The following is a 25,187-nucleotide window of genomic DNA, read 5'->3' on the forward strand; positions in this document are numbered from 1 at the left end:
TTCCACGGAGGGCCTAGTGTCTGCCGGTTTTTGGTTTTTCCTTTCAATAAAGCCCTAGACAACCAGGTGTGGGGAGTTCCTAACTAATTAGTGATGTTAATTCATCAATCAAGTATAAGGGAGGAGCGAAAACCCGCAGACACTCGGCCCCCCGGGGAATGAGTTTGACACCTGTGCTGTAGAGGAACTGATGAGGCAAATCATTCTCTAAATGTTTATCTGTTAGCTGGCTGGGGCACAATGATGGGAAGTACTATTATAAAACAAGTTATTGTGCTGGTGGTGCTGCTACAGTGATCTGATCCATTAACATCCAACATTAAATCAATGTTGTGCTGAGTTATAAGGTCAATTTAAAAGCCAGTTATAAAAATGTCAGGCCCTGTGTTTAATGGAGGAGCCTATTTCCCCACTGTATAGCCTTACCACCCCCTGTGTATGTGTGCGGGTGTCTGTGTGTGTCTCACCGCCCAGGGCTTGTCACAGAGGCTGTAGATGGACTCCAGTGAGTTGATGCTGGGGACTCCTGCGTACTGCAGGCCGATGATCATGTTCCTGAAGTCCTCATTGTGGGCCATGCTATAGGCATGCTGCCTCATCAGGACAAAGTCAGGTTTAATGGACCTGAGAGGGTTAGAGGACAAAGTCAGGCTTGAAGGACCTGCGAGGGTTAGAGGACAAAGTCAGGCTTGAAGGACCTGCGAGGGTTAGAGGACAAAGTCAGGCTTGAAGGACCTGCGAGGGTTAGAGGACAAAGTCAGGCTTGAAGGACCTGCGAGGGTTAGAGGACAAAGTCAGGCTTGAAGGACCTGCGAGGGTTAGAGGACAAAGTCAGGCTTGAAGGACATGGGAGGGTTAGAGGACAAAGTCAGGCTTGAAGGACCTGAGAGGGTTAGAGGACAAAGTCAGGCTTGAAGGACATGGGAGGGTTAGAGGACAAAGTCAGGCTTGAAGGACCTGAGAGGGTTAGAGGACAAAGTCAGGCTTGAAGGACATGGGAGGGTTAGAGGACAAAGTCAGGCTTGAAGGACCTGAGAGGGTTAGAGGACAAAGTCAGGCTTGAAGGACCTGAGAGGGTTAGAGGACAAAGTCAGGCTTGAAGGACCTGAGAGGGTTAGAGGACAAAGTCAGGCTTGAAGGACATGGGAGGGTAGAACAGATGTGATTTGATCACATTCAGAAACAATGTCTGAAGTGATCAAACTGAGACATTAAAACTCTGCTGAGGTAATGTCCTGGAAAGCATACAGCCTGGATGCCCTAAATGTGTTACTGCAAACTTCCTGCAATTAAATAGTGTGCCACAAAATGTTGCTAGAAGTTTCTAAACGTCTACCACTGGTGGTGAATCGGCGGCAAACCTTTGGCAACAAAAATATGTATTGCTACTAGTGGCAAACAGTTCACAATAGTTTTTTTTCTGACAGAAAATTCTCTGGAGATTCTATTTGAATCCGTGGCAAACCTGAGGCAGAAACATCTACAGTTCGAAAGTATTCAGACCCCTTGACTCTTTCCACATTTTATTACGTTACAGCCTTATTCTAAAATAGATTAGATACAACTATTTCCTCAGCAATCTACACATAATACCCAATAATGACACATTTTAAATTTGTGCACATTTATTAAAAAGAAAAAAGATAAATACCTTATTTACATAAGTATTCACACCCTTTGCTATGAGACTCGAAATTGAGCTCAGGTGCATCCTGTTTCCATTGATCATCCTTGAGAGGTTTCAACAACTTGATTAGGAGTCCACCTGTGCTAAATTAAATGGATAGGACATGATTTGGAAATGCACACATCTGTCTATTTAAGGTCCCACAGTTGACAATGCATGTCAGATGAAAAACAAAGCCATGAGGTTGAAAGGAATTGTCCGTAGAGCTCCGAGACAGGATGGTGTCAAGAGACAGATCTGGGCAAGGGCACCAAAACATTTCTGCATCATTGAAGGTCCCCACGATTACATTGGCCTCCATCATTCTTAAATGGAAGATCTTTGGAACCACCAAGACTCTTCCTAGAGCTGGTCGCCCGGCCAAACTGAATGATCAGGGGAGAAGGGCCTTGGTCAGGGAGGTGACCAAGAACACAATGGTCAGTCTGACAGAGATCTAGTTCCTCTGTGGAGATGGGAGAACCTTCCAAAAGGACAACCACCTCTGCAGCCTTCACAAATTAGGCCTTTATGGCAGAGTGGCCAGACGGAAGCCACTCCTCAGTAAAAGGCACATGACAACAGGCTTGGAGTTTGCCAAACGGAACCTAAAGACTCTCAGACTATGTGAAACAAGATTCTCTGGTCTGATGAAACCAAGTTTGAACTCTATGGCGTGAACGCCAAGCGTCACGTCTGGAAAAGAACCTGACACCATCCCTACAGTGAATCATGGTGGTGGCAGCATCATGCTGTGGGATGTTTTCCAGCGGCAGGGACTAGGAGATTAGTCAGGATCGAAGGAAAGATGAACGGAGCAAACAGAGATGATCTGTTTGAACAGATGAACAGAGAGATCTTTTATGAAAACCTGCTCCAGAGTGCTCAGGACCTCAGACTGGGACTAAGGTTTACCTTCCAACAAGAGTGGTTTCGGGACAGGTCTCTGAATGTCCTTGAGTGGCCCAGTCAGAGACCGGACTTGAATCCGATGCAAGATCTCTGGAGATACTTGAAAATAGCTGTGCAGCCACACTCCCCATCCAAGCTGACAGAGCTTGAGAGGATCTGCAGAGAGAAACTCCCTAAATACAGGTGTGCCAAGCTTTTAGTGAAGACTTGAGGCTGTAATTGTGCCAAAGGTGCTTCTACAAAGTACTGAGTAAAGGGGCTGAATACTGATGTAAATGTGAGATTTTAGTTGGATTTGTTATACATTTGCTAACATTTCTAAAAAACAGTTTTTGCTTAGTCATTATGGGTTATTGTGTGTAGATTAAGGAAGGGAACTAATGTTTTAATCCATTTTAGAATAAGGCTGTATCCTAACAAAATGTGGAAAAAGTCAAGCGGTCTGAACACTTTCGATGGCACTGTATGGACGCTAGTGGCAAACAGTTTACCAATATTCATTTCTGGTGAACAGATGAGTTCCATGACCAGTAACCATTGATGACCAATCAAGAGGATTAGAAACATTTGTTGGAAAATGGAAACCAGGCTATCTAGCTAGCTACAGTACCCACCAAAGTTGTCCGGTGAGTGTCTAACTTATTAATTACACTTTATAATATACTTTAACCTTTTATTGAGGATAGAGTGAAACATTTTGTTGATACCAGTTTCAATCTGTCAGCGTCACTGGAAACCATGTCTTTGTTATAGAGACATTTACACTCATTCTGCTCCAGCAATTACCACACGCCCGTCCTCCCCAATTAAGCTGCCACCAGCCTCCTGGTTTTGGTATTGTAATGAGGATTAGAAACCATACAACCTGGGTACTGTACTACGGGTTAGAACCATACAGCCTGTGTACTGTATTTGTATTTACTATGGATCCACATTAGCTGCTGCCAGGGCAGTTAAACATTAAGACATTAAGACAGTTAAACATTTTAGAAACATTACAATACATTCATAACTGATTTCACAATATATTAAGTGTGTCCCCTCAGGCCTCTACTCTACTACCACATATCTATACCAAAAATCCATGTTTTTATATAGTGCGTATGTTGTCGTGTGTTTATATGCATGTGTCTATGTCTGTGTTGCTTCACAGTCCCCACTGTTCCATAAGGTGTATTTGTATCTGTTTTAAAATATAATTTTACTGATGGCATGAGTTACTTGATGTGGAATAGAGTTCCATGTAGTCATGGCTCAATGGAGTACTGTGATCCTCCCATAGTCTGTTTTGGACTTGGGGACTGTGAAGAGACCTCTGGTGGCATGTCTTGTGGGGTTTGCATGGGTGTCTGAGCTGTGTGCTAGTAGTTTAAACAGACAGCTTGGTGCATTTAACATGTCAAAACCTCTCACAAATATCAGTAGTGATGTAGTCAATCTCTCCTCCGCTTTGAGCCAGGAGAGATTGACATTCATATTATTAATGTTAGCAGTCTGTGTACATCCAAGGGCCAGCCGTGCTGCCCTATTCTGAGCCAATTGCAATTTTCCTATGTCCCTCTTTGTGGCACACGACTGAAAAGTAGTCCAGTTGTGACAAAGCTAGGGCCTGTAGGACCTGCCTTGTTTATAGTGCTTTTAAAAATGCAGAGCAGCACTTTATTATAGACAGACTTCTCCCCATCCTAGCTACTGTTGTATCAATATGTTTTGACAAAGCAGTTTAGTCTCCTCAACTTGCTCAATTTCCACATTATTCATTACAAAATGTAGTTGATGTTTAGTGAATGATTTGTCACAAATACAATGCTTTTAGTTTTGAAATATTTAAGACTAACTTATTCCTTGCCACCCATTCAGAAACGAACTGCAGATTGAAGATTGAAAAAAGAAAGGGGCCTAGACTGCTGCCCTGGGGAATTCCTGATTCTTCCTGGATTTTGTTGTAGAGGCTTTCATTAACTTCTTGCCACTAGGGGGGTGCCATTTCGACATAGTACAAATTCGTTTCCAAATTAAACTGCCTCGTACTCAATTCTTGCTTGTACAATATGCATATTATTATTACTATTGGATAGAAAACACTCTCTAGTTTCTAAAACCGTTTGAATTATGTCTGTGAGTGAAACAGAACTAGACTTAGAGCAATTCTCCTATGAGGATTTGAAAATGCTGAAATCTGCTCGCTGTTCCCAGACCTGTGGATAACTCTGACTGTCTTCTATTGGTTGAGATGCACTGCATACGCCTTCCCCTGGTTGTTAGCGAATAGGGAGTCTTGAAATGGCGTCTCTACGTAGTTCCCAAAGTTTATAAATTGATTGGGAACGAGGTGGCTCATTCTTTTCAACTTTGCTCGGGCGCATTGAGGACCTGGGGACGTTCTTTTGGAACCATCGGTTATAGATCTCAGACATTTCCGGCTGTGTTTTTATTCGATATAAGTGTTGAAGACATCGTAATGTTGTTATTTTGAACCGAATTATATCAGTTTATGTCAGTATATTGCGATTTTCGGGTATTTATTTCCTTGGCGCTGTAGGAATGTGGGTATCTCTCTCTTTCGTGCTAATGTTTACTGCTAATTGCAACTCTGAAGAGGACCTTCTCCAACCTATCAACGATTCTTTTTGACAAAGGACACCTTTCCCAAGATTCTGATGAGAGTTCATCGAAAAGTAAGAACTATTTATGCTGATAATTCATTGTTCTGTTGAAAAATGTCAAATGCATGAAACGCCATTGCTTGCAGTGTAGCATTGTGTTATCGCAGCCTGTATTGCGCAGTAAGGTTAATTTTAAAAATGTAATTCAGCGATTGCATTAACCTGTTTGGGGTGCAAGCCCGACCTCGGACCGAAAATGACACCCCTGCAGGGCGCGAAATTCAAAATCTATTTTTTAAAAATATTTAACTTTTACACATTAACAAGTCCAATACAGCATTTGAAAGATAAACATCTTGTCAATCCAGCCAACATGTCCGATTTTTTAAATGTTTTACAGAGAAAACACCACATATATTTATGTTAGCTCACCACCAAATACAAAAGTGGACAGACACGTATGAATTATGATTATGAAGTATGAATTATGATTGAAGTAGCATGCACAACCAACCGAAATAAACTAAAACCAACCTAAAGAGCCCAGAAAAAATGACCTCAGATGACAGTCATATAACATGTTACACAATAAATCTATGTTTTGTTCATAAAAAGTGCATATTTTAGCTATAAATCAGTTTTACATTGATGCTACCCAAAAATGCTAATACATAGCTTGAGTCTGAATCCAGCCGGGAGTAGCCAGAGAAAATACATACACCAACGTCGGCTACTAATTACACCTCATAAAACATTTCAGAAAAACATATGGTGGATAACTAATGAAAGACAGATATCGTGTGAATAAAGCCAACATTTCCGATTTTTGAAGTGTTTTACAGCGAAAACACAATATATCGTTATATTAGCTAACATCATAAGCTAGCATAAGGCAGCATTGATTCTAGTCAAGCGCTAGCCTAGCACAGTTAGCAGAGTTAGCATTCAACAGTTCGACATATATATGAAAAAGCATCCCAAATTGGGTCTTATCTTTCTTGGTACTCCATCAGAATGTTGTAACGGGGTCCAATGTCCAGTAGAGTCTTTAGTTGGGTTCCAGAACGAATTATTTCCCTCTTTGGTTAGCTAGCACGATAGCATTGCTGCGCTAGAAAGCTTTTCTTCAAAAAATTCTTCCGTCGTTTCACATCTAAAGTCCAGAATAAATTGCAATAATATAATTAAAGTATATTGAAAAAACATACTTTAGGATGATTTTGTGACATGTATCAAATAATATCGTAGTCAGGCATCATATTCAACGTTATCTACCTTGTTCCAAAAGCCGAGACCAAATTATCCTTCGCGCCCGGATTTTTTTTTTAACTGCGCAGGTCTCACAAGAAGTTCTGTTATTCAGTCCAGGGACGAGATATTCGACTCCTTTCAATTCTCACTTCCGCATTACAGTCTGACGAACGCCTGTGACGTGTCTATATCGTCCCAAGTCAAATGGCCTTTTATAGAGAAGGTCTTAAAGAGACACATCGCATTTTGGAAAACTCAATTCGGCTGGGAAAATGGCTGTAAAAATATTTCTGTTCGACTTAGAGAAACAATTCAAACCTTTTTAGAAACTACAGACTGTTATCTATCCAACAGTAGTAAATATATGCATATTGGAAAATAAAAAGTTTCTTAGGAGGCCGTTTGAAAATGTGCACACATTTTCCAGTTTTTTCAATATTCAGCGTGCAGCCATAACAGGTTTTAAGAACTAATTTGTCTTTCAATTGCTGTCCAACCTGTATTTTTTTTAGTCAAGTTTATGAATAGTTTTCGATAAGAGTAGGTGGCTTTCCAAGATGGCGCCGGACAGATTGCTTGAGCTCTTGGCTACTTTTCTCATTGTATAAGCACAATTTGTGCCGCTAAATATGCACATTTTCGAACAAACTCTATATGCATTGTGTAATATGATGTTACAGGACTGTCATCTGAAGAATTCTGAGCAGGTCAGTGAAAAAATTAATATATTTTGGTGGTTTATACGTTATAGCTATTTTTGCCTTGAATCAATGCTGTTGTAATGTTCGCTATTGTGCTAAGCTAATATAACGCTATATTGTGTTTTCGCTGTAAAACACTTAGAAAATCTGAAATATTGTCTTGATTCACAAGATCTGTGTCTTTCATCTGCTGCACGCTGTGTATTTTTCAGAAATGTTTTATGATGAGTAATTAGCTAATACACGATGGTCTCTGTAGTTATTCTAGTCATTTTAGTGAGAGTTGTGATGGGGGCTGCAATGGTAAACTATGATTTATACCTGAAATATGCACATTTTTCTAACAAAACATATGCTATACAATAAATATGTTATCAGACTGTCATCTGATGAGGTTGTTTCTTGGTTAGTGGCTATTTATATCTTTATTTGGTCGAATTTGTGATAGCTACTGATGCAGTAAGAAAATGGTGGCGTATGGAAGTGGTGTCTTTTGCTAACGTGGTTAGCTAATAGATTTACATATTTTGTCTTCCCTGTAAAACATTTTAAAAATCAGAAATGATGGCTTTATTCACAAGATGTGTATCTTTCATTTGGTGTCTTGGACTTGTGATTTCATCATTTCATTTCATTTAGAGGTTAAAGAACATCATCTGTGTTCGGTCAGACAGGTAACTCTTTATCCACATTGTAGCGGGGGGTGTAAAGCCATAACAAGTACATTTTTCCAGCAACAGACTATGATCGATAATGTCAAAAGCAGCACTGAAGTATAACAAAACAGCTCCCACAATCTTTTTATCATCAATTTCTCTCAGCCAATCATCAGTCATGTGTGTACGTGCTGTGCTTGTTGAATTTTCTTACTTACAAGCGCGCTGAAAGTCTGCTGTCAATTTGTTTACTGTAAAATAGCATTGTATCTGGTCAAACACTATTTTTTCCAAAAGTTTACTAAGGTTGGGTAATAGCAGTGGCAATATCGTCCACTATTATCCTCAGTAATTTTCCATCCAAGTTGTCAGACCTCAGTGGCTTGTCATTGTTGATAGACAACAATCAATTTTTCACCTCTTCCTTACTTTACGGAATTCAAAATTACAATAATTGCTCTTTCAGAATTTAGTCAGATAAACTGTACTTGGATGTGTAGTGTCAGCATTTGTTGCTGTCATGCCTAAATTTGCTAATCTTGACAATGAAAAAATCATTAAAGTAGTTGGCAATATCAGTGGGTTTTTGATTAATGAGCCATCTAATTCAATGAATGATGGAGCCGAGTTAGCTTTTTTGCCCAAAATGATATTTAAGGTGCTCCAATGCTTTTTACGATCATTATTATTGTTCTTTGTTTCATAGTGTAGTTTCTTCTTTTTTTCTTCAGTTTAGTCACATGATTTCTCAGTTTGCAGTATGTTTGCCAATCGGTTGTAAAGCCAGACCTATTTGCCATCTCCTTTGCCTCATCCCTCTCAACTATACAGTTTTTAAATTCCTCATCAATCCACGGGGATTTAACAGTTTTGACAGTCATTTTCTTAATGGGTGCATGCTTATTAGTAACTGGAATAAGACATTTTATTAATGTGTTTTGTGGTTGACCGTCATTACAGAACACAGACCAACAAATGTTCTTCATATGAACAACGTCACTACAAAACTTATTGTATGACCTCCTATACACAATATTAAGCTGAGCCTTTATAACTTTAGTTTTCCTAGATATGGCTACTATATTGTGATTACTACATCCGATGGATTTGGATACTGCTTTCAAACTAATTTCTGCAGCGTTAGTAAAGATGTGATCAATACATGTTGATAATTTCATTCTTGTACTGTTTTTAATGAATAGGATGTCAGTTCAGTTGACGCCTGAGACATGATTACTGATGATAGGATGACATAAACTGTATCTTGGAAAATCTACACATTCTAGTTATCAGATTCACATGGAATTGTTGTGCAATTTAAATGTTTAAATATGAAACTATTTGTGAAAAGATGAAATGTAATTTTTAGCTTCTTAATGAGAGAACGGTTTGTCAGAAGAACACCACTCTGCTCACTCAGAGGCTCAAGTGAACAGACATGGGTCGTAAACTATAAAACACGCCCTTCTTTCACCACTATATAAAACCGTTGACAAAAATGTAACTTCCTGTTCCAAGGACGTGAGGACTTACCATCCCCACGTTGAAAGGACAAAGACCACCTACAGAACTAAGCCAACCTCAGCAAGAACCTAATGAAATTAGCATCGAATTTCAATGTGAAGGTGACGACCTACATGCCGGAAGGATGAATTTCGACTATACCAGCCAGAATATAGCATGAGCTTAAAGTATGGCAACTTGGTATGAACTTTGAACTCTTATTCACTAAAGAAGTACTACCCCCTCCACCTGCTAAACGTGGGCTAGGAGAGGACGGACAGAGTATCCATTCTACCACACTCCAGTTCACCACTAGACAGTCTTCAGAGGACCAGAGATCCATGCTGGACCAACCCGCTTTCTATCGACGACCAATCTACCGAAGCGCAGCTCAGAGTAAATATTTATTGCATTCTCCTTTTCCAAATGGGCGGTTATTTAGAATGCATAAGATACTGTATTTACGATAGAGTAGCTGCCTACGGCCCGATAGAGACATCGCTTCTCCCTTTGTTCCTCCCGCTCTTTCATTCAAACCCAACCCCCTTTTCTTTGTGTAACCAGTCGTCAGGTCTGCTCCGTCCACCAGGAACGTTTTCTTTATGACATAATTTGTAATCAATGAATGATCCATTCTGCGTAGATGTAATTCTGTGTGATTATTTAGGTATTTAGTAAATAAATAATTAAAACAAATGTTTTATTGCTGATTCAACTTGTTAGCCAGGGTCCGTGAAGATAACCAAGAATTTACAACTTTCAGATGAGACTGAATAAAGTGAAGATTAAATATTGACTGCTATTGATGCAAAAGATTACTAGGTCTTTAAGAGTTTATTTGGAAGATAACAGCTCTATAAACATTATTTCGTGGTGCCCCAACTTGCTAGTTAATTACATTTACCTGATTAGCTTAATCAGGTAATAAGAATTACAGATAAATTATTTTATAGATTAGCATGTCATATCACTTAATCCGGCATAGCCAAAGACACGACAGTGTTCCTTTTGTCCAGGTGGAAAAGGGCAGTGTGGAGTGCAATAGAGACTGCATCTGTGGATCTGTTGGGGCGGTATGCAAATTGGAGTGGGTCTAGGGTTTCTGGGTTAATGGTGTTGATGTGAGCCATTACCAGCCTTTCAAAGCATTTCATGGCTACAGACGTGAATGCTACGAGTCGGTAGTCATTTAGGCAGGTTACCTTAGTGTTCTTGGGCACAGGCACTATAGTGGTCTGCTTAAAACATGTCGGTAATAAAGACGCAGACAGGGAGAGGTTTAAAATGTCAGTGAAGACACTTGCTAGGTTGTCAGCGCATGCTCGCAATACACGTCCTGTTAATCCGTCTGGCCCTGCGGCCTTGTGAATGTTGACCTGTCTCAAGGTCTTACTCACATCGGCTGCGGAGAGCGTGATCACGCAGTCTTCTGGAACAGCTGGTGCTCTCATGCATGTTTCAGTGTTATTTGCCTCGAAGCGAGTGTGGAAGTAGTTCAGCTCGTGTGGTAGGCTCGTGTCACTGGGCAGCTCTTGGCTGTGCTTCCCTTTGTAGTCTGTAATGGTTTGCAAGCCCTGCCACATCCGACGAGCGTCAGAGCCGGTGGGATTTCTTATAACCTTCCGGGTTAGAGTCCCACTCCTTGAAAGCGCCAGCTCTAGCCTTTAGCTCAGTGTGGATGCTTCCTGTAATCCATCGCTTCTGGTCGATGCACTTATTGATGAAGCCAATGACAGATGTGGTGTACTCCTCAATGCCATTGGAGGAATCCCAGAACATGTTCCAGTCTGTGATAGCAAAACAGTCCTGTAGTTTTGCATCTGCTTCATCTGACCACTTTTTTACTGATCTAGTCACTGGTGCTTCCTGTTTTAACTTCTTCTGGCTGCAAGCCCGACGTCGGTACACTTATGACAACAGCCAGCTCAAGTGCAGGGCGCGAAATTCAAAATATCTTTTTTAGAAATATTTAACTTTCACACATTAACAAGTCCAATACAGCATTTGAAAGATAAACATCTTGTGAATCCAGCCAACATGTCCGATTTTTTAAATGTTTTATAACGAAAACACCACGTATATTTATGTTAGCTCACCACCAAATACAAAAAAGGACAGACATTTTTCACAGCACAGGTAGCATGCACAAAACCAACCAACCTAACTAACCAAGAACCAACCAAACTAACCAAGAAACAACTTCATCAGATGACAGTCTTATAACATGTTATTCAATAAATCTATGTTTTGTTCGAAAAATGTGCATATTTGAGCTATAAATCAGTTTTACATTGCAGCTACCATCACAGCTACCGTCAGAAATAGCACCGAAGCAGCCAGAGTAATTACAGACACCAACGTCAAATACCTAAATACTCATCGTAAAACATTTCTGAAAAATACATGTGTACAGCAAATTACCACAATAGCCAGAAACACAAGCCATTTACCAGCAGCAAAAGTTAGCGATCGTAACAAACCAGCAAAATATATATAATTTTTGACTAACCTTGATAAGCTTCATCAGATGACAGTCCTATAACATTAGGTTATACATACACTTACGTTTTGTTTGAAAATATGCATATTTAGAGCTGAAATCAGTGGTTATACATTGTGCTAACGTAGCATCTTTTCCCACAATGTCCGGATATTTTTCTGACACTCACATATTCTGACCAAATAACTATTCATAAACATAACTAAAAAATACATGTTGTATAGGAAATGATAGATCCACTAGTTCTTAATGCAATCGCCGTGTTAGAATTCTAAAAATAACTTCATTACGATATGCAGTTTACGTTATGGCGAGAGCGTGCCCAAAACCTGGCCGCAAACTACTAGTTCACATGTACGACAGATATATGAAATAACATCATAAAATGGGTCCTACTTTTGCTGATCTTCCATCAGAATGTTGTACAAGGGGTCCTTTGTCCAGAACAGTCGTTGTTTGGATTCAGAACGGACACTTTCCCTCTTCATTTAGCAAGCGCGCTAGCCGGGTGGCACGACACTCTCCATGTCAACAAACGGAAGAAAACGGAACACGGCAAAACTCCCGAATAATAATCTGATGAAACCATATTGAAAAAACATACTTTACGATGATATGGTGACATGTATCAAATAAAATCAAAGCCGGAGATTGTAGTCGCCTATAACGGCAGCTAAACAAAAGGCAATTCCACTGTCCAGCTCGCGCACTTCAGAGTACCGAAAATGGTGGACACGTCATTCCAAGATGATGTGTTCCATCTCAGACCAAGATAATCAACTCATTTCTTCTCTCACAGCCTCTTGACACCCAGAGGAAGGTGTATGACGTGCATGTATACTAATAAGTCTTGTGCCCATTTATAGGCAGGAAGAAGAACAGAGCATCGATTTCAGACTTTCCACTTCCGGGGCAGGAAATGTGCTGCAGAATGAGTTCTGTTTCACTCAGAGAAATAATTCAAACGGTTTTAGAAACTAGAGAGTGTTTTCTATCCAATAGTAATAATAATATGCATATTGTACGAGCAAGAATTGAGTACGAGGCCGTTTGAATGGGCACATTTTATCTGGCTACTCAATACTGCCCCTTGCAGCCCAAACAGGTTAACAAAGGGATTTTCAATAGTCACATCGGTAGAGTAGAGAGAGGCAAAAGGGGAAAGGTATTTATGGGGGTCATAAACCTCCCCCCTCAGGCCAACGTCATGACAACACCTATGTGAGAATGCTATTCATGACTACAGCTCAGGATTCAACACCATAGTGCCCTCTAAGCTCATCAATAAGCTATGGACCCTGGGACTAAACACCTCCCTCTGCAACTAGATCCTGGACTTCCTGATGGGCCACCAGCAGGTGGTAAGGGTAGGAGACGACACATCCGCAACGCTGATCCTCAACACAGGGGCCCCTTAGGGGTGCATGCTCAGCCCCCTCCTGTACTCCCTGTTCACTCATGACTGCATGGCCAGGCACGACTCCAACACCATCATTACATTTGCCGATGACACAACAGCAGTAGGACTGAATACCGACAATAACAAGACAGCCTATAGGGAGGAGGTCAGAGACCTGGCAATGTGGTGCCAGGACAGCAACCTGTCCCTCAACGTGATCAAGACAAAGTAGATGATTGTGGACTAACAGAAAAAGAGGACCGAGCACACCCCCATTCTCAATGCCAGGGCTGCAGTGGAGCAGGTTGAGAGCTTCAAGTTCCTTGGTGTCCACATCACCAACAAACTAATATGGTCCAAGCACACCAAGACAGTCGTGAAGCGGGCACAACAAAACCTATTTGCCCTCAGGAGACAGAAAAGATTTGGCACGAGTCCTCAGATCCTCAAAAGGTTCTACTGCTGCACCATCGAGAGCCTCCTGACTGGTTGCGTCACTGCCTGGTATGGTAACTGCTCGGCCTCCAACCGCAAGGCACTACAGAGGGTAGTGCGAACAGCCCGGTGCATCACTGTGGCCAAGCTTCCTGCCATCCAGGACCTCTTTAATAGGCAGTGTCAGAGGAAGGCCCTAAAAATTGTCAAAGACTCCAGCCACCCTAGTTATAGACTGTTCTCTCTGCTACCAAACGGCAAGCAGTACTGGAGTGCCAAGTCTAGGTCCAAGAGGCTTCTAAAAAGCTTCTGTTGGTTCCACTTTTCTGAGCTCAGTTATTTACTTAACAAATAATGAAAACTCAAAATGTGCACTTATAAATCATAACAATTTTAATCAAAATACAGCTGCTGACAGAAGTCAAAGATCAATCATCAAACATACAACTGATGTCGCTCCTGAGCTCTGCAAAATAGGAAAAGTCCAAGTTGCTTTTCATATTCTTGCAGTCAACCCCTAGCAATGTAACTGCCTACATCAACACCTTCTACTCATGAGACCAAGCCCATGCATATACAGTTATACAAACTTGCAGGAGAGACAATAGTTCCAGAGTTTTCTAAGGGCTCAGCAGTAATTTTCCACTCCCCAAGTTGCTTTTTAGTGGTATGTCCTGACTAGTCTCTTATCTCTTTCACTCCCCTGCAGGGGTCTGTGTCTATGAATCTCTTTTAGCCTTGAGGCGCTTTCTCACAGACACCCTGTTTTGACTGCAATAACTCACACATCTCTGACCGTTTGTTATAAGAAGCAGAGACTAGAAAATAACTGTGGAACAATATTACACCGTATAATGCATATATATATATATATATATATATATATTGCTAATCTGTAGTCCAGTACCCTATAGATGTAGTGGAGGAGGGGTCTTATAGCCCTTCCCATTCTAGAAATACAACATAAGCATAATCAATTATTATAATACATCAACCATTTGGTGCAGCCCCCATCGTGACCCCAAGTTGACCCCATCACTTCCACTCCCAAGCCAAAAGACTCTAGTCAAATGGCTACCCAGACTATTTTAATTCCCCCCCCCCCCCCCCCACTCCGCTGCCACTCTCTGTTGTCATCTATGCATAGCCACTTTAATTAACTCTACCTACATGTACATACTACCTCAACTAACCGGTGCCCCGCACATTGACTCTGTACCGGCCCCCCCCTGTATGTATGGTTATTTTTTTACTGCTGCTCTTTAATTACTTGTCTTGTCTTATCTCTTATTCTAATCCATATTTTTTTTTTAAACTGCACTCTTGGTTAGGGGCTCTTAAGTATGTATATCACTGTAAGGTCTACGTCTATTGTATTCGGCGCATGTGACTAACGATTTGATATTGATCTTAAATAACAATGTACATTTGTTAACGTGGGCTATTTTTTTGTTGTTGTTGCAGTAATGAGGGTTTGGAATCATACAGCCTGGGTACTGTAATGAGGCTCAGGAATCATACAGCCTGGGTACTGTAATGAGGCTCAGGAATCATACAGCCTGGGTACTGTAATGAGGCTCAGGAATCATACAGCCTGGGTACTGTAATGAGGCTCAGGAATCATACAGCCTGGGTACTGTAATGAGGGTTAGGGCCCATACATCCTGGGTACTGTAATGAGGGTTAGGGCCCATACAGCCTGGGTACTGTAATGAGGGTTAGGGCCCATACAGCCTGGGTACTGTAATGAGGGTTAGGGCCCATACAGCCTGGGTACTGTAATGAGGGTTAGGGCCCATACAGCCTGGGTACTGTAATGAGGGTTAGGGCCCATACAGTCTGGGTACTGTAATGAGGGTTAGGGCCCATACAGCCTGGGTACTGTAATGAGGGTTATGGCCCATACAGCCTGGGTACTGTAATGAGGGTTAGGGCCCATACAGCCTGGGTACTGTAATGAGGCTCAGGAATCATACAGCCTGGGTACTGTAATGAGGGTTAGGGCCCATACATCCTGGGTACTGTAATGAGGCTCAGGAATCATACAGCCTGGGTACTGTAATGAGGGTTAGGGCCCATACAGCCTGGGTACTGTAATGAGGGTTAGGGCCCATACAGCCTGGGTACTGTAATGAGGGTTAGGGCCCATACATCCTGGGTACTGTAATGAGGGTTAGGGCCCATACAGCCTGGGTACTGTAATGAGGGTTAGGGCCCATACAGCCTAGGTACTGTAATGAGGGTTAGGGCCCATACAGCCTGGGTACTGTAATGAGGGTTAGGGCCCATACAGCCTGGGTACTGTAATGAGGGTTAGGGCCCAAAAAACATGGGTACTGTAATGAGGCTCAGGAATCATACAGCCTGGGTACTGTAATGAGGGTTAGGGCCCATACAGCCTGGGTACTGTAATGAGGGTTAGGGCCCATACAGTCTGGGTACTGTAATGAGGGTTAGGACCCATACAGCCTGGGTACTGTAATGAGGGTTAGGGCCCATACAGCCTGGGTACTGTAATGAGGCTCAGGAATCATACAGCCTGGGTACTGTAATGAGGCTCAGGAATCATACAGCCTGGGTACTGTAATGAGGCTCAGGAATCATACAGCCTGGGTACTGTAATGAGGGTTAGGGCCCATACAGCCTGGGTACTGTAATGAGGCTCAGGAATCATACAGCCTGGGTACTGTAATGAGGGTTATGAATCATACAGCCTGAGTACTGTAATGAGGCTCAGGAATCATACAGCCTGGGTACTGTAATGAGGGTTAGGGCCCATACAGCCTGGGTACTGTAATGAGGGTTAGGGCCCATACAGCCTGGGTACTGTAATGAGGATTAGGGCCCATACAGCCTGGGTACTGTAATGAGGGTTAGGGCCCATACAGCCTGTGTACTGTAATGAGGGTTAGGGCCCATACAGCCTGGGTACTGTAATGAAGGTTAGGGCCCATACAGCCTGGGTACTGTAATGAGGCTCAGGAATCATACAGCCTGGGTACTGTAATGAGGGTTAGGGCCCATACAGCCTGGGGACTGTAATGAGGGTTAGTGCCCAAACAGCCTGGGTACTGTAATGAGGGTTAGGGCCCATACAGTCTGGGTACTGTAATGAGGCTCAGGAATCATACAGCCTGGGTACTGTAATGAGGGTTAGGGCCCATACAGTCTGGGTACTGTAATGAGGCTCAGGAATCATACAGCCTGGGTACTGTAATGAGGGTTAGGGCCCATACAGTCTGGGTACTGTAATGAGGGTTAGGGCCCATACAGCCTGGGTACTGTAATGAGGGTTAGGGCCCATACAGCCTGGGTACTGTAATGAGGGTTAGGACCCATACAGCCTGGGTACTGTAATGAGGGTTAGGGCCCATACAGCCTGGGTACTGTAATGAGCGTTAGGGCCCATACAGCCTGGGTACTGTAATGAGGGTTAGGGCCCATACAGCCTGGGTACTGTAATGAGGGTTAGGGCCCATACAGCCTGGGTACTGTAATGAGGCTCAGGAATCATACAGCCTGGGTACTGTAATGAGGGTTATGGCCCATACAGCCTGGGTACTGTAATGAGGGTTAGGGCCCAAACAGCCTGGGTACTGTAATGAGGGTTAGGGCCCATACAGCCTGGGTACTGTAATGAGGGTTAGGGCCCATACAGCCTGGGTACTGTAATGAGGGTTAGGGCCCATACAGCCTGGGTACTGTAATGTCAACTGCCAAACATTTGTAGCTAACTGGCTCCTCTCTGGGGAAAGCAGACTTTGAAGAAGACCCAACCTATGGAGATATGGAAACATGGCGTTGAAATAGCAGCGGGAACAGGAACGCATCCTACTGGAGATAGAGAGGCACCAACTCTATCAGGCTGACACCGGTAAGAAAGAGTCTAGGATCGGGAAATATTCTTGTATTCCTTCACTTTGTGTAAATGGCATTTTCCCGTAACTGGGGAATGTTTGAAAAGCGACTGGAGTAGGTCTCTCCTGCTCTTCAACTAGCTAAACTTGCAACTTGTTCGGGAACAGTGTTGCTAGCCTGTTCAAACTTGTTGAAGAAAATGTTTTCATCTAAAACGGCTTAACCAAATCTAACTGCCTGTCGCTCAGGACCTGAAGCAAGGATATGCATTTTCTTGGTACCATTTGAAAGGAAACACTTTGACGTTTTTGTAAAGGAATGTTGGAGAATACAACAAATTGATCTCGTAAAAGATAATACAAAGAAAAAAACATTCATTTTTTTTGTCTTTTTTTGTACAATCATCTTTGTAATGCAAGAGAAAGACCATAATGACCTTTTCCAGCCCAGCTGCAATTAGATTTTGGCCACTAGATGGCAGCAATGTATATGCAAAAGTTTTAGACTGATCCAATGAACCATTGTATTTTTGTTCAAAATGTTGTATCAAGACTGCCCAAAGGTGCCTAATTAGTTTTTAAATAACTTTTCATGTTCAAAACTGTGCACTCTCCTCAAACAATAGCATGGTATTATTTCACTGTAATAGCTACTGTAAATTGGACAGTGCAGTTAGATTAACAAGAATTTAAGCTTTCTGCCAATATCAGATATTTCACTCGCCTCCAGCACACACGCACTGATGGGGCGAATGACTCTGAACTTACAATGGCTAGCCCCAAGTGATTATATATATATTTTTAATTATTGCGCATTTAGCTATTTTGCTATTTGCGTCATGACTTCTGCATGCTTTGTTGACTACGAACTTTCTTTACCCAACAGTGGGACAGACTATGTTTGCTGCCACACTCGGGACTCTGACTCTCTATTGGTTACACTGACTTTTGGCCTCTCATCTTATTCTAACCACCTCTCAACGGCTTTGTATTCATGTTACCTGATGAAATTACTGTACAATATGATCTTGTTATCATCTGATGCACATTCAGATGTCATAAATTAGCACTGCAGAGCTCTCCCTGTCTTCTGCCGTTCCCTGATTGTATTACTGTTGATGAAATCTGGAAATGTGCATGTACACCCTGGCCCATCTACTGTTGCTAGCCTCAATTCTGACTTGTGCTCCGATATCTGCTTTACTGATTTCCGCTCTCGTAAAAGCCTGGGGTTTCTGCATGTTAACACTGGAAGCTTATTACCCAAAATGGATAATTTGAAAGTGTGAGTTCACAGCTCCAATCCAGATGTTTTGGTCATTACTGAAACATGGTTAAAGGGAACTTTTAAAATGTGTGTTTTACATAATATGCAAATTAACTGTAATTTAGCTAAAACAAAAGTCTGTTTTGGTTATTTTTCATTTCAGATAAAAAAATTGACATGCTGTTGATATTTTGCTATGATGGTTGTTTTTTCCAATACATTTCTTCATGGAGTCAAAATTACCCCAGTTGGTCATCAAGGCGTCTCACAGTACAGACAGCAGGTAGCCTAGTGGTTAGAGCGTTGGACTAGTAACCGAAAGGTTGGTAGATCGAATCCCTGAGCTGACAAGGTAAAAATCTGTCGTTCTGCCCCTGAACAAGGCAGTTAACCCACTGTTCCTAGGGTGTCATTAAAAATAAGAATTTGTTCTTAATTGACTTGCCTGGTTAAATAAAATGTAGGATAGTGGTTGAGGTAATGTACATTTTACAATAACTTACTAAAAACTAGTTACCAGTTAGGTTATGCAGAATTCACAGCAATTTCCACAAAATTCAGTAACTTGTTGTTTACCCATCTTTCCTTGCAACCAGTAGCCTGTAGTGTACAATTGCAGGATATTTTTAACGGTGTAGTATTTCATAAAGGAAAACATGGTTGTTAACGTTTCCCAATAAGAAAACCCAAACTTGTCGCTCAACAGAAAAATGGAACTAACAAATGATCCACTGACAACCAAAGCGAAAAAGATGGAGTTTTAAAATGGGTTCTGAAATGCATCCATGGGGGTTCCTACTGACTGGGTGAAGCAAAGTTGAACAGGGTCAGAGCAGACTTGAGGAATCCCAGGGTTGGGGTTAGGGGTTAGGGTTAGGGTTAGGGGTTAGGGGTTAGGGTTAGGGGTTAGGGGTTAGGGTTAGGGTTAGGGGTTAGGGGTTAGGGGTTAGGGGTTAGGGTTAGGGCTACTTTACAGGCTGTGAAAACAATGAAAACAATCTCAGCGCAGATTCCTGAAGTGGTCTGAAGCAGTCTGAAGCAGTCTGAAGCAGTCTGAAGCAGTCTGAAGCAGTCTGAAGTGGTCTTAAGCAGTCTGAAGTTATCTGAAGCAGTCTGAAGCAGTCTGAAGTGGTCTTAAGCAGTCTGAAGTTATCTGAAGCAGTCTGAAGCAGTCTGAAGTGGTCTTAAGCAGTCTGAAGTTATCTGAAGCAGTCTGAAGCAGTCTGAAGTGGTCTGAAGCAGTCTGAAGTGGTCTGAAGCAGTCTGAAGTTATCTGAAGTTATCTGAAGCAGTCTGAAGCAGTCTGAAGTGGTCTGAAGCAGTCTGAAGTTATCTGAAGCAGTCTGAAGCAGTCTGAAGTGGTCTGAAGCAGTCTGAAGTGGTCTGAAGCAGTCTGAAGTGGTCTGAAGCAGTCTGAAGTGGTCTGAAGCAGTCTGAAGCAGTCTGAAGTTGTCTAGAGAGGTCTGGAGCTGCCTCTGGTCACAATGCAGTCTGGACCATCCTGTACATTTACGTCACTATGTAATCATTACTCCATATAAACTCAGCAAAAAAAGAAACGTCCCTTTTTCAGGACCCTGTCTTTCAAAGATAATTCGTAAAAATCGAAATAACTTCACAGATCTTCATTGTAAAGGATTTAAACACTGTTTCCCATGCTTGTTAAATGAACAATAAACAATTCCTGAACATGCACCTGTGGAACGGTCGTTAAGACACTAACAGCTCACAGACGGTAGGCAATTAAGGTCACAGTTACACTAAAGAGGCCTTTCTACTGACTTTTTATTGAAAAAAAACAAAAGAAAGATGCCCAGGGTCCCTGCTCATCTGTGCCTTAGGCATGCTGCAAGGAGGCATGAGGACTGCAGATGTGGGTGGCCAGGGCAATAAATTGCAATGTCTGTACTGTGAGACGCCTAAGACAGGATGGACAGCTGATCATCCTCGCAGTGGCAGACCACGTGTTACAACACCTGCAACAGGATCGGTACATCCGAACATCACACCGTACAGGATGGCAACAACAACTGCCAGAGTTACACCAGGAACGCACAATCCCTCCATCAGTGCTCAGACTGTCCACAATAGGCTGAGAGAGGCTGGACTGAGGGCTTGTAGGCCTGTTGTAAGGCAGGTCCTCACCAGACATCACCGGCAACAACGTTGCCTATTTATTTTATTTCACCTTTATTTAACCAGGTAGGCAAATTGAGAACACGTTCTCATTTACAATTGCGACCTGGCCAAGATAAAGCAAAGCAGTTCGACACATGCAACAACACATAGTTACACATGGAGTAAAACAAACATACAGTCAATAATACAGTGAAAAATAAGTCTATATACAATGTGAGCAAGTGAGGTGAGATAAGGGAGGTGAAGGCAAACAAAATATATAAAATATATAAATAAATTAAAAATATAAAAAAGGCCATGGTGGCGAAGTAAATACAATATAGCAAGTAAAAAAAACACTGGAATGGTTGGTTTGCAGTGGAAGAAGGTGCAAAGTAGAGAGAAATAATGGGGTGCAAAGGAGCAAAATAAATAAATACAGTAGGTAAAGAGATAGTTGTTTGGGCTAAATTATAGATGGGCTATGTACAGGTGCAGTAATCTATGAGCTGCTCTGACAGCTGGTGCTTAAAGCTAGTGAGGGAGATAAGTGTTTCCAGTTTCAGAGATTTTTGTAGTTCGTTCCAGTCATTGGCAGCAGAGAACTGGAAGGAGAGGCGGCCAAAGGAAGAATTGGTTTTTCGGGGTGACCAGAGAGATATACCTGCTGGAGCGCGTGCTACAGGTAGGTGCTGCTATGGTGACCAGCGAGCTGAGATAAGGGGGGACTTTACCTAGCAGGGTTTTGTAGATGACCTGGAGCCAGTGGGTTTGGCGACGAGTATGAAGCGAGGGCCAGCCAACGAGAGCGTACAGGTCGCAGTGGTGGGTAGTATATGGGGCTTTGGTGACAAAACGGATGGCACTGTGATAGACTGCATCCAATTTATTGAGTAGGGTTTTGGAGGCTATTTTGTAAATGACATCACCGAAGTCGAGGATTGGTAGGATGGTCAGTTTTACAAGGGTATGTTTGGCAGCATGAGTGAAGGATGCTTTGTTGCGGAATAGGAAGCCTATGGGCACAAACCCACCGTCGCTGGACCAGACAGGACTGGCAAAAAGTGCTCTTCACTGACGAGTCGCGGTCTTGTCTCACCAGGGGTGATGGTCGGATTCGCGTTTATCATCGAAGGAATGAGCGTTACACCGAGGCCTGTACTCTGGAGCGGGATCGATTTGGAGGTGGAGGGTCCGTCATGGTCTGGGGCGGTGTGTCACAGCATCATCGGACTGAGCTTGTTGTCATTGCAGGCAATCTCAACGCTGTGCGTTACAGGGAAGACATCCTCCTCCCTCATGTGGTACCCTTCCTGCAGGCTCATCCTGACATGACCCTCCAGCATGACAATGCCATCAGCCATACAGCTCGTTCGGTGTGTGTGATTCCCTGCAAGACAGGAATGTCAGTGTTCTGCCATGGCCAGCGAAGAGCCCGGATCTCAATCCCATTGAGCACCTCTGGGACTTGTTGGATTGGAGGGTGAGGGCAAGGGCCAATTCCCCCCTCAGAAATGTCCGGGAACTTGCAGGTGCCTTGGTGTAAGAGTGGGATAACACCTCACAACAAGAACTGGCAAATCTGGTGCAGTCCACGAGGAGGAGATGCACTGCAGTACTTAATGCAGCTGGTGGCCACACCAGATACTGACTGTTACTTTGGATTTTGACCCCCCATTGTTCAGGGACACATTATTCAATTTTTGTTGGTCACATGTCTGTGGAACTTGTTCAGTTTATGTCTCAGTTGTTGAATCTTGTTATGTTCATACAAATATTTACACATGTTAAGTTTGCTGAAAATAAACGCAGTTGACAGTGAGAGGACGTTTCTTTTTTTGCTGAGTTTTTGACTACAATTATTACTGATATTACTACAGATACTACTACAGATATTACTACAGATAGTACTACAGATATTATTACTGATATTACTACAGATATTACTACAGATAGTACTACAGATATTATTACTGATATTACTACATATATTATTACAGATATTACTACAGATATTACTACATATATTACTACAGATATTACTACTGATATTACTACAGATATTACTACAGATATTATTACTGATATTACTACAGATATTACTACATATATTATTACAGATATTACTACAGATATTACTACATATATTACTACAGATATTACTACAGATATTACTACAGATATTATTACTGATATTATTACTGATATTACTACAGATATTACTACAGATATTATTACTGATATTACTACAGATATTACTACTGATATTACTACTGATATTATTACTGATATTACTACAGATATTACTACAGATATTATTACTGATATTACTACAGATATTACTACAGATATTATTACTGATATTACTACAGATATTATTACTGATATTATTACTGATATTACTACAGATATTGTTACTGATATTACTACAGATATTATTACTGATATTATTACTGATATTACTACAGATATTATTACAGATAATACTACAGATATTTGAACTTCTCCCACTCTAATATGGGTAGAATTCCTAGATATTTAATCTAAAATATGACTTCATTAGTTACAAACACAGCGGTGTTCAATATGGCCCAGCTGCCCTGAGTGTATTGGATGTATGTTGGCGTGTAATAAATAACCTTTGATTTAAGGGCTCAGATGGTGCTTAGTAGTAGCAGGTCTCTGGATGGAAACATTACTCACCTCACCACTTTGGTTCCGTTCCTGATCAACTGTATGTCCACGTTACACGACCCGTTGGCATGGGATACCAGGTTGATCTCTGAGAACGCCGCCTGACACACACACACACACACACACACACACACACACACACACACACACACACACACACACACACACACACACACACACACACACACACACACACACACACACACACACACACATTTTTAACACTTTATTTGAATCCACCAATCAAATGTACAGAAAAAGGATCCAAACATCTCAAAAGTCACTGTATGCATGGCATTCAAGGGTACAGAAAGCACCTCCTTTTCCAAAAAGCTAGGCTGCCCACGACAGCTGAAACAGAGCAGTACCTAGCCAATTGCTTGGCCCTAGTTGTTGTCAGGCCCGCAATCTGGAGGCAACGCACTGCAAGTCTGTGTATGTGTCCGAGACTGCCGAATATCAGCGCCACCAACTTGCACCTACTACATGTAGCTGTCAATTGATCAGCCCACTTCCAAAAGGAGCACATCCCCCCTGGCCTCCCCCATCAACAACAATATCTGATTTATTTGGCATACAGGAAAACACATCAACCTTATCATTCCAGCATCCCCTTACACTAGGATGTATATTCACGTGTGCTGTTGGTGAGACCACTTGTCTCACCTCGCTGGCTATCAGGTCAATAAGGCGGTCATGTCTAGCAATGTACAAATCCTTGTATGAACAGCAGCCATTAACATGGGCAATGGACTCCATTACATTTGACTCAATACAAAATGGGTCACGGCTTGCAGGGTACCAATGTGCCAGATCATATTTTGTTGGTAGAACTTGCAGCCTCGCCTTAACAGCAAAGTTGAAACTGCCCTCACCAATGGGAGCATTCTGGTACATGGAATGGGAGACAGAGTGGTCAGCACAGTCCAGAGCAGTGAGTTTCCCCTGCAGACTCAGTCTAGTGTTGTAGTAGCTGGGAGACAGACAGCACAGTCCAGAGCAGTGAGTTTCCCCCTGCAGACTCAGTCTAGTGTTGTAGTAGCTGGGAGACAGACAGCACAGTCCAGAGCAGTGAGTTTCCCCTGCAGACTCAGTCTAGTGTTGTAGTAGCTGGGAGACAGTGGTCAGCACAGTCCAGAGCAGTGAGTTTCCCCTGCAGACTCAGGCCAGTCCAGTGTTGCAGTAGCTGGGAGACAGTGTGGTCAGCACAGTCCAGAGCAGTGAGTTTCCCCTGCAGACTCAGGCCAGTCCAGTGTTGTAGTAGCTGGGAGACAGACAGCACAGTCCAGAGCAGTGAGTTTCCCCCTGCAGACTCAGTCTAGTGTTGTAGTAGCTGGGAGACAGAGGGGTCAGTACAGTCCAGAGCAGTGAGTTTCCCCCTGCAGACTCAGTCTAGTGTTGTAGTAGCTGGGAGACAGAGTGGTCAGTACAGTCCAGAGCAGTGAGTTTCCCCTGCAGACTCAGTCTAGTGTTGTAGTAGCTGGGAGACAGAGTGGTCAGTACAGTCCAGAGCAGTGAGTTTCCCCTGCAGCCTCAGGCCAGTCCAGTGTTGCAGTAGCTGGGAGACAGAGTGGTCAGAGTTTCCCCCTGCAGCCTCAGGCCAGTCTAGTGTTGCAGTAGCT

The 25,187-nt window shown here is 42.4% G+C and overlaps 1 protein-coding gene across 2 annotated transcripts in view; it reads right to left on the minus strand.

Annotated features, from left to right (window-relative positions):
• Positions 1–25,187, minus strand: part of LOC129851360 (synapsin-2-like) — a 231,378-nt gene that overhangs the window by 163,392 nt on the left and 42,799 nt on the right. For both annotated transcript variants that reach the window (XM_055917849.1, XM_055917850.1), the window contains exons 3-4: positions 23,575–23,666; positions 468–624 (exon numbers count right to left, since the gene is read on the minus strand). In XM_055917849.1, coding sequence (XP_055773824.1) covers positions 468–624; positions 23,575–23,666 — 249 coding nt within the window. The remainder of the gene's footprint in view (positions 1–467; positions 625–23,574; positions 23,667–25,187) is intronic.

Source organism: Salvelinus fontinalis, chromosome 3, assembly GCF_029448725.1.
Source record: "Salvelinus fontinalis isolate EN_2023a chromosome 3, ASM2944872v1, whole genome shotgun sequence".
NCBI classification, from domain to species: domain Eukaryota; kingdom Metazoa; phylum Chordata; class Actinopteri; order Salmoniformes; family Salmonidae; genus Salvelinus; species Salvelinus fontinalis.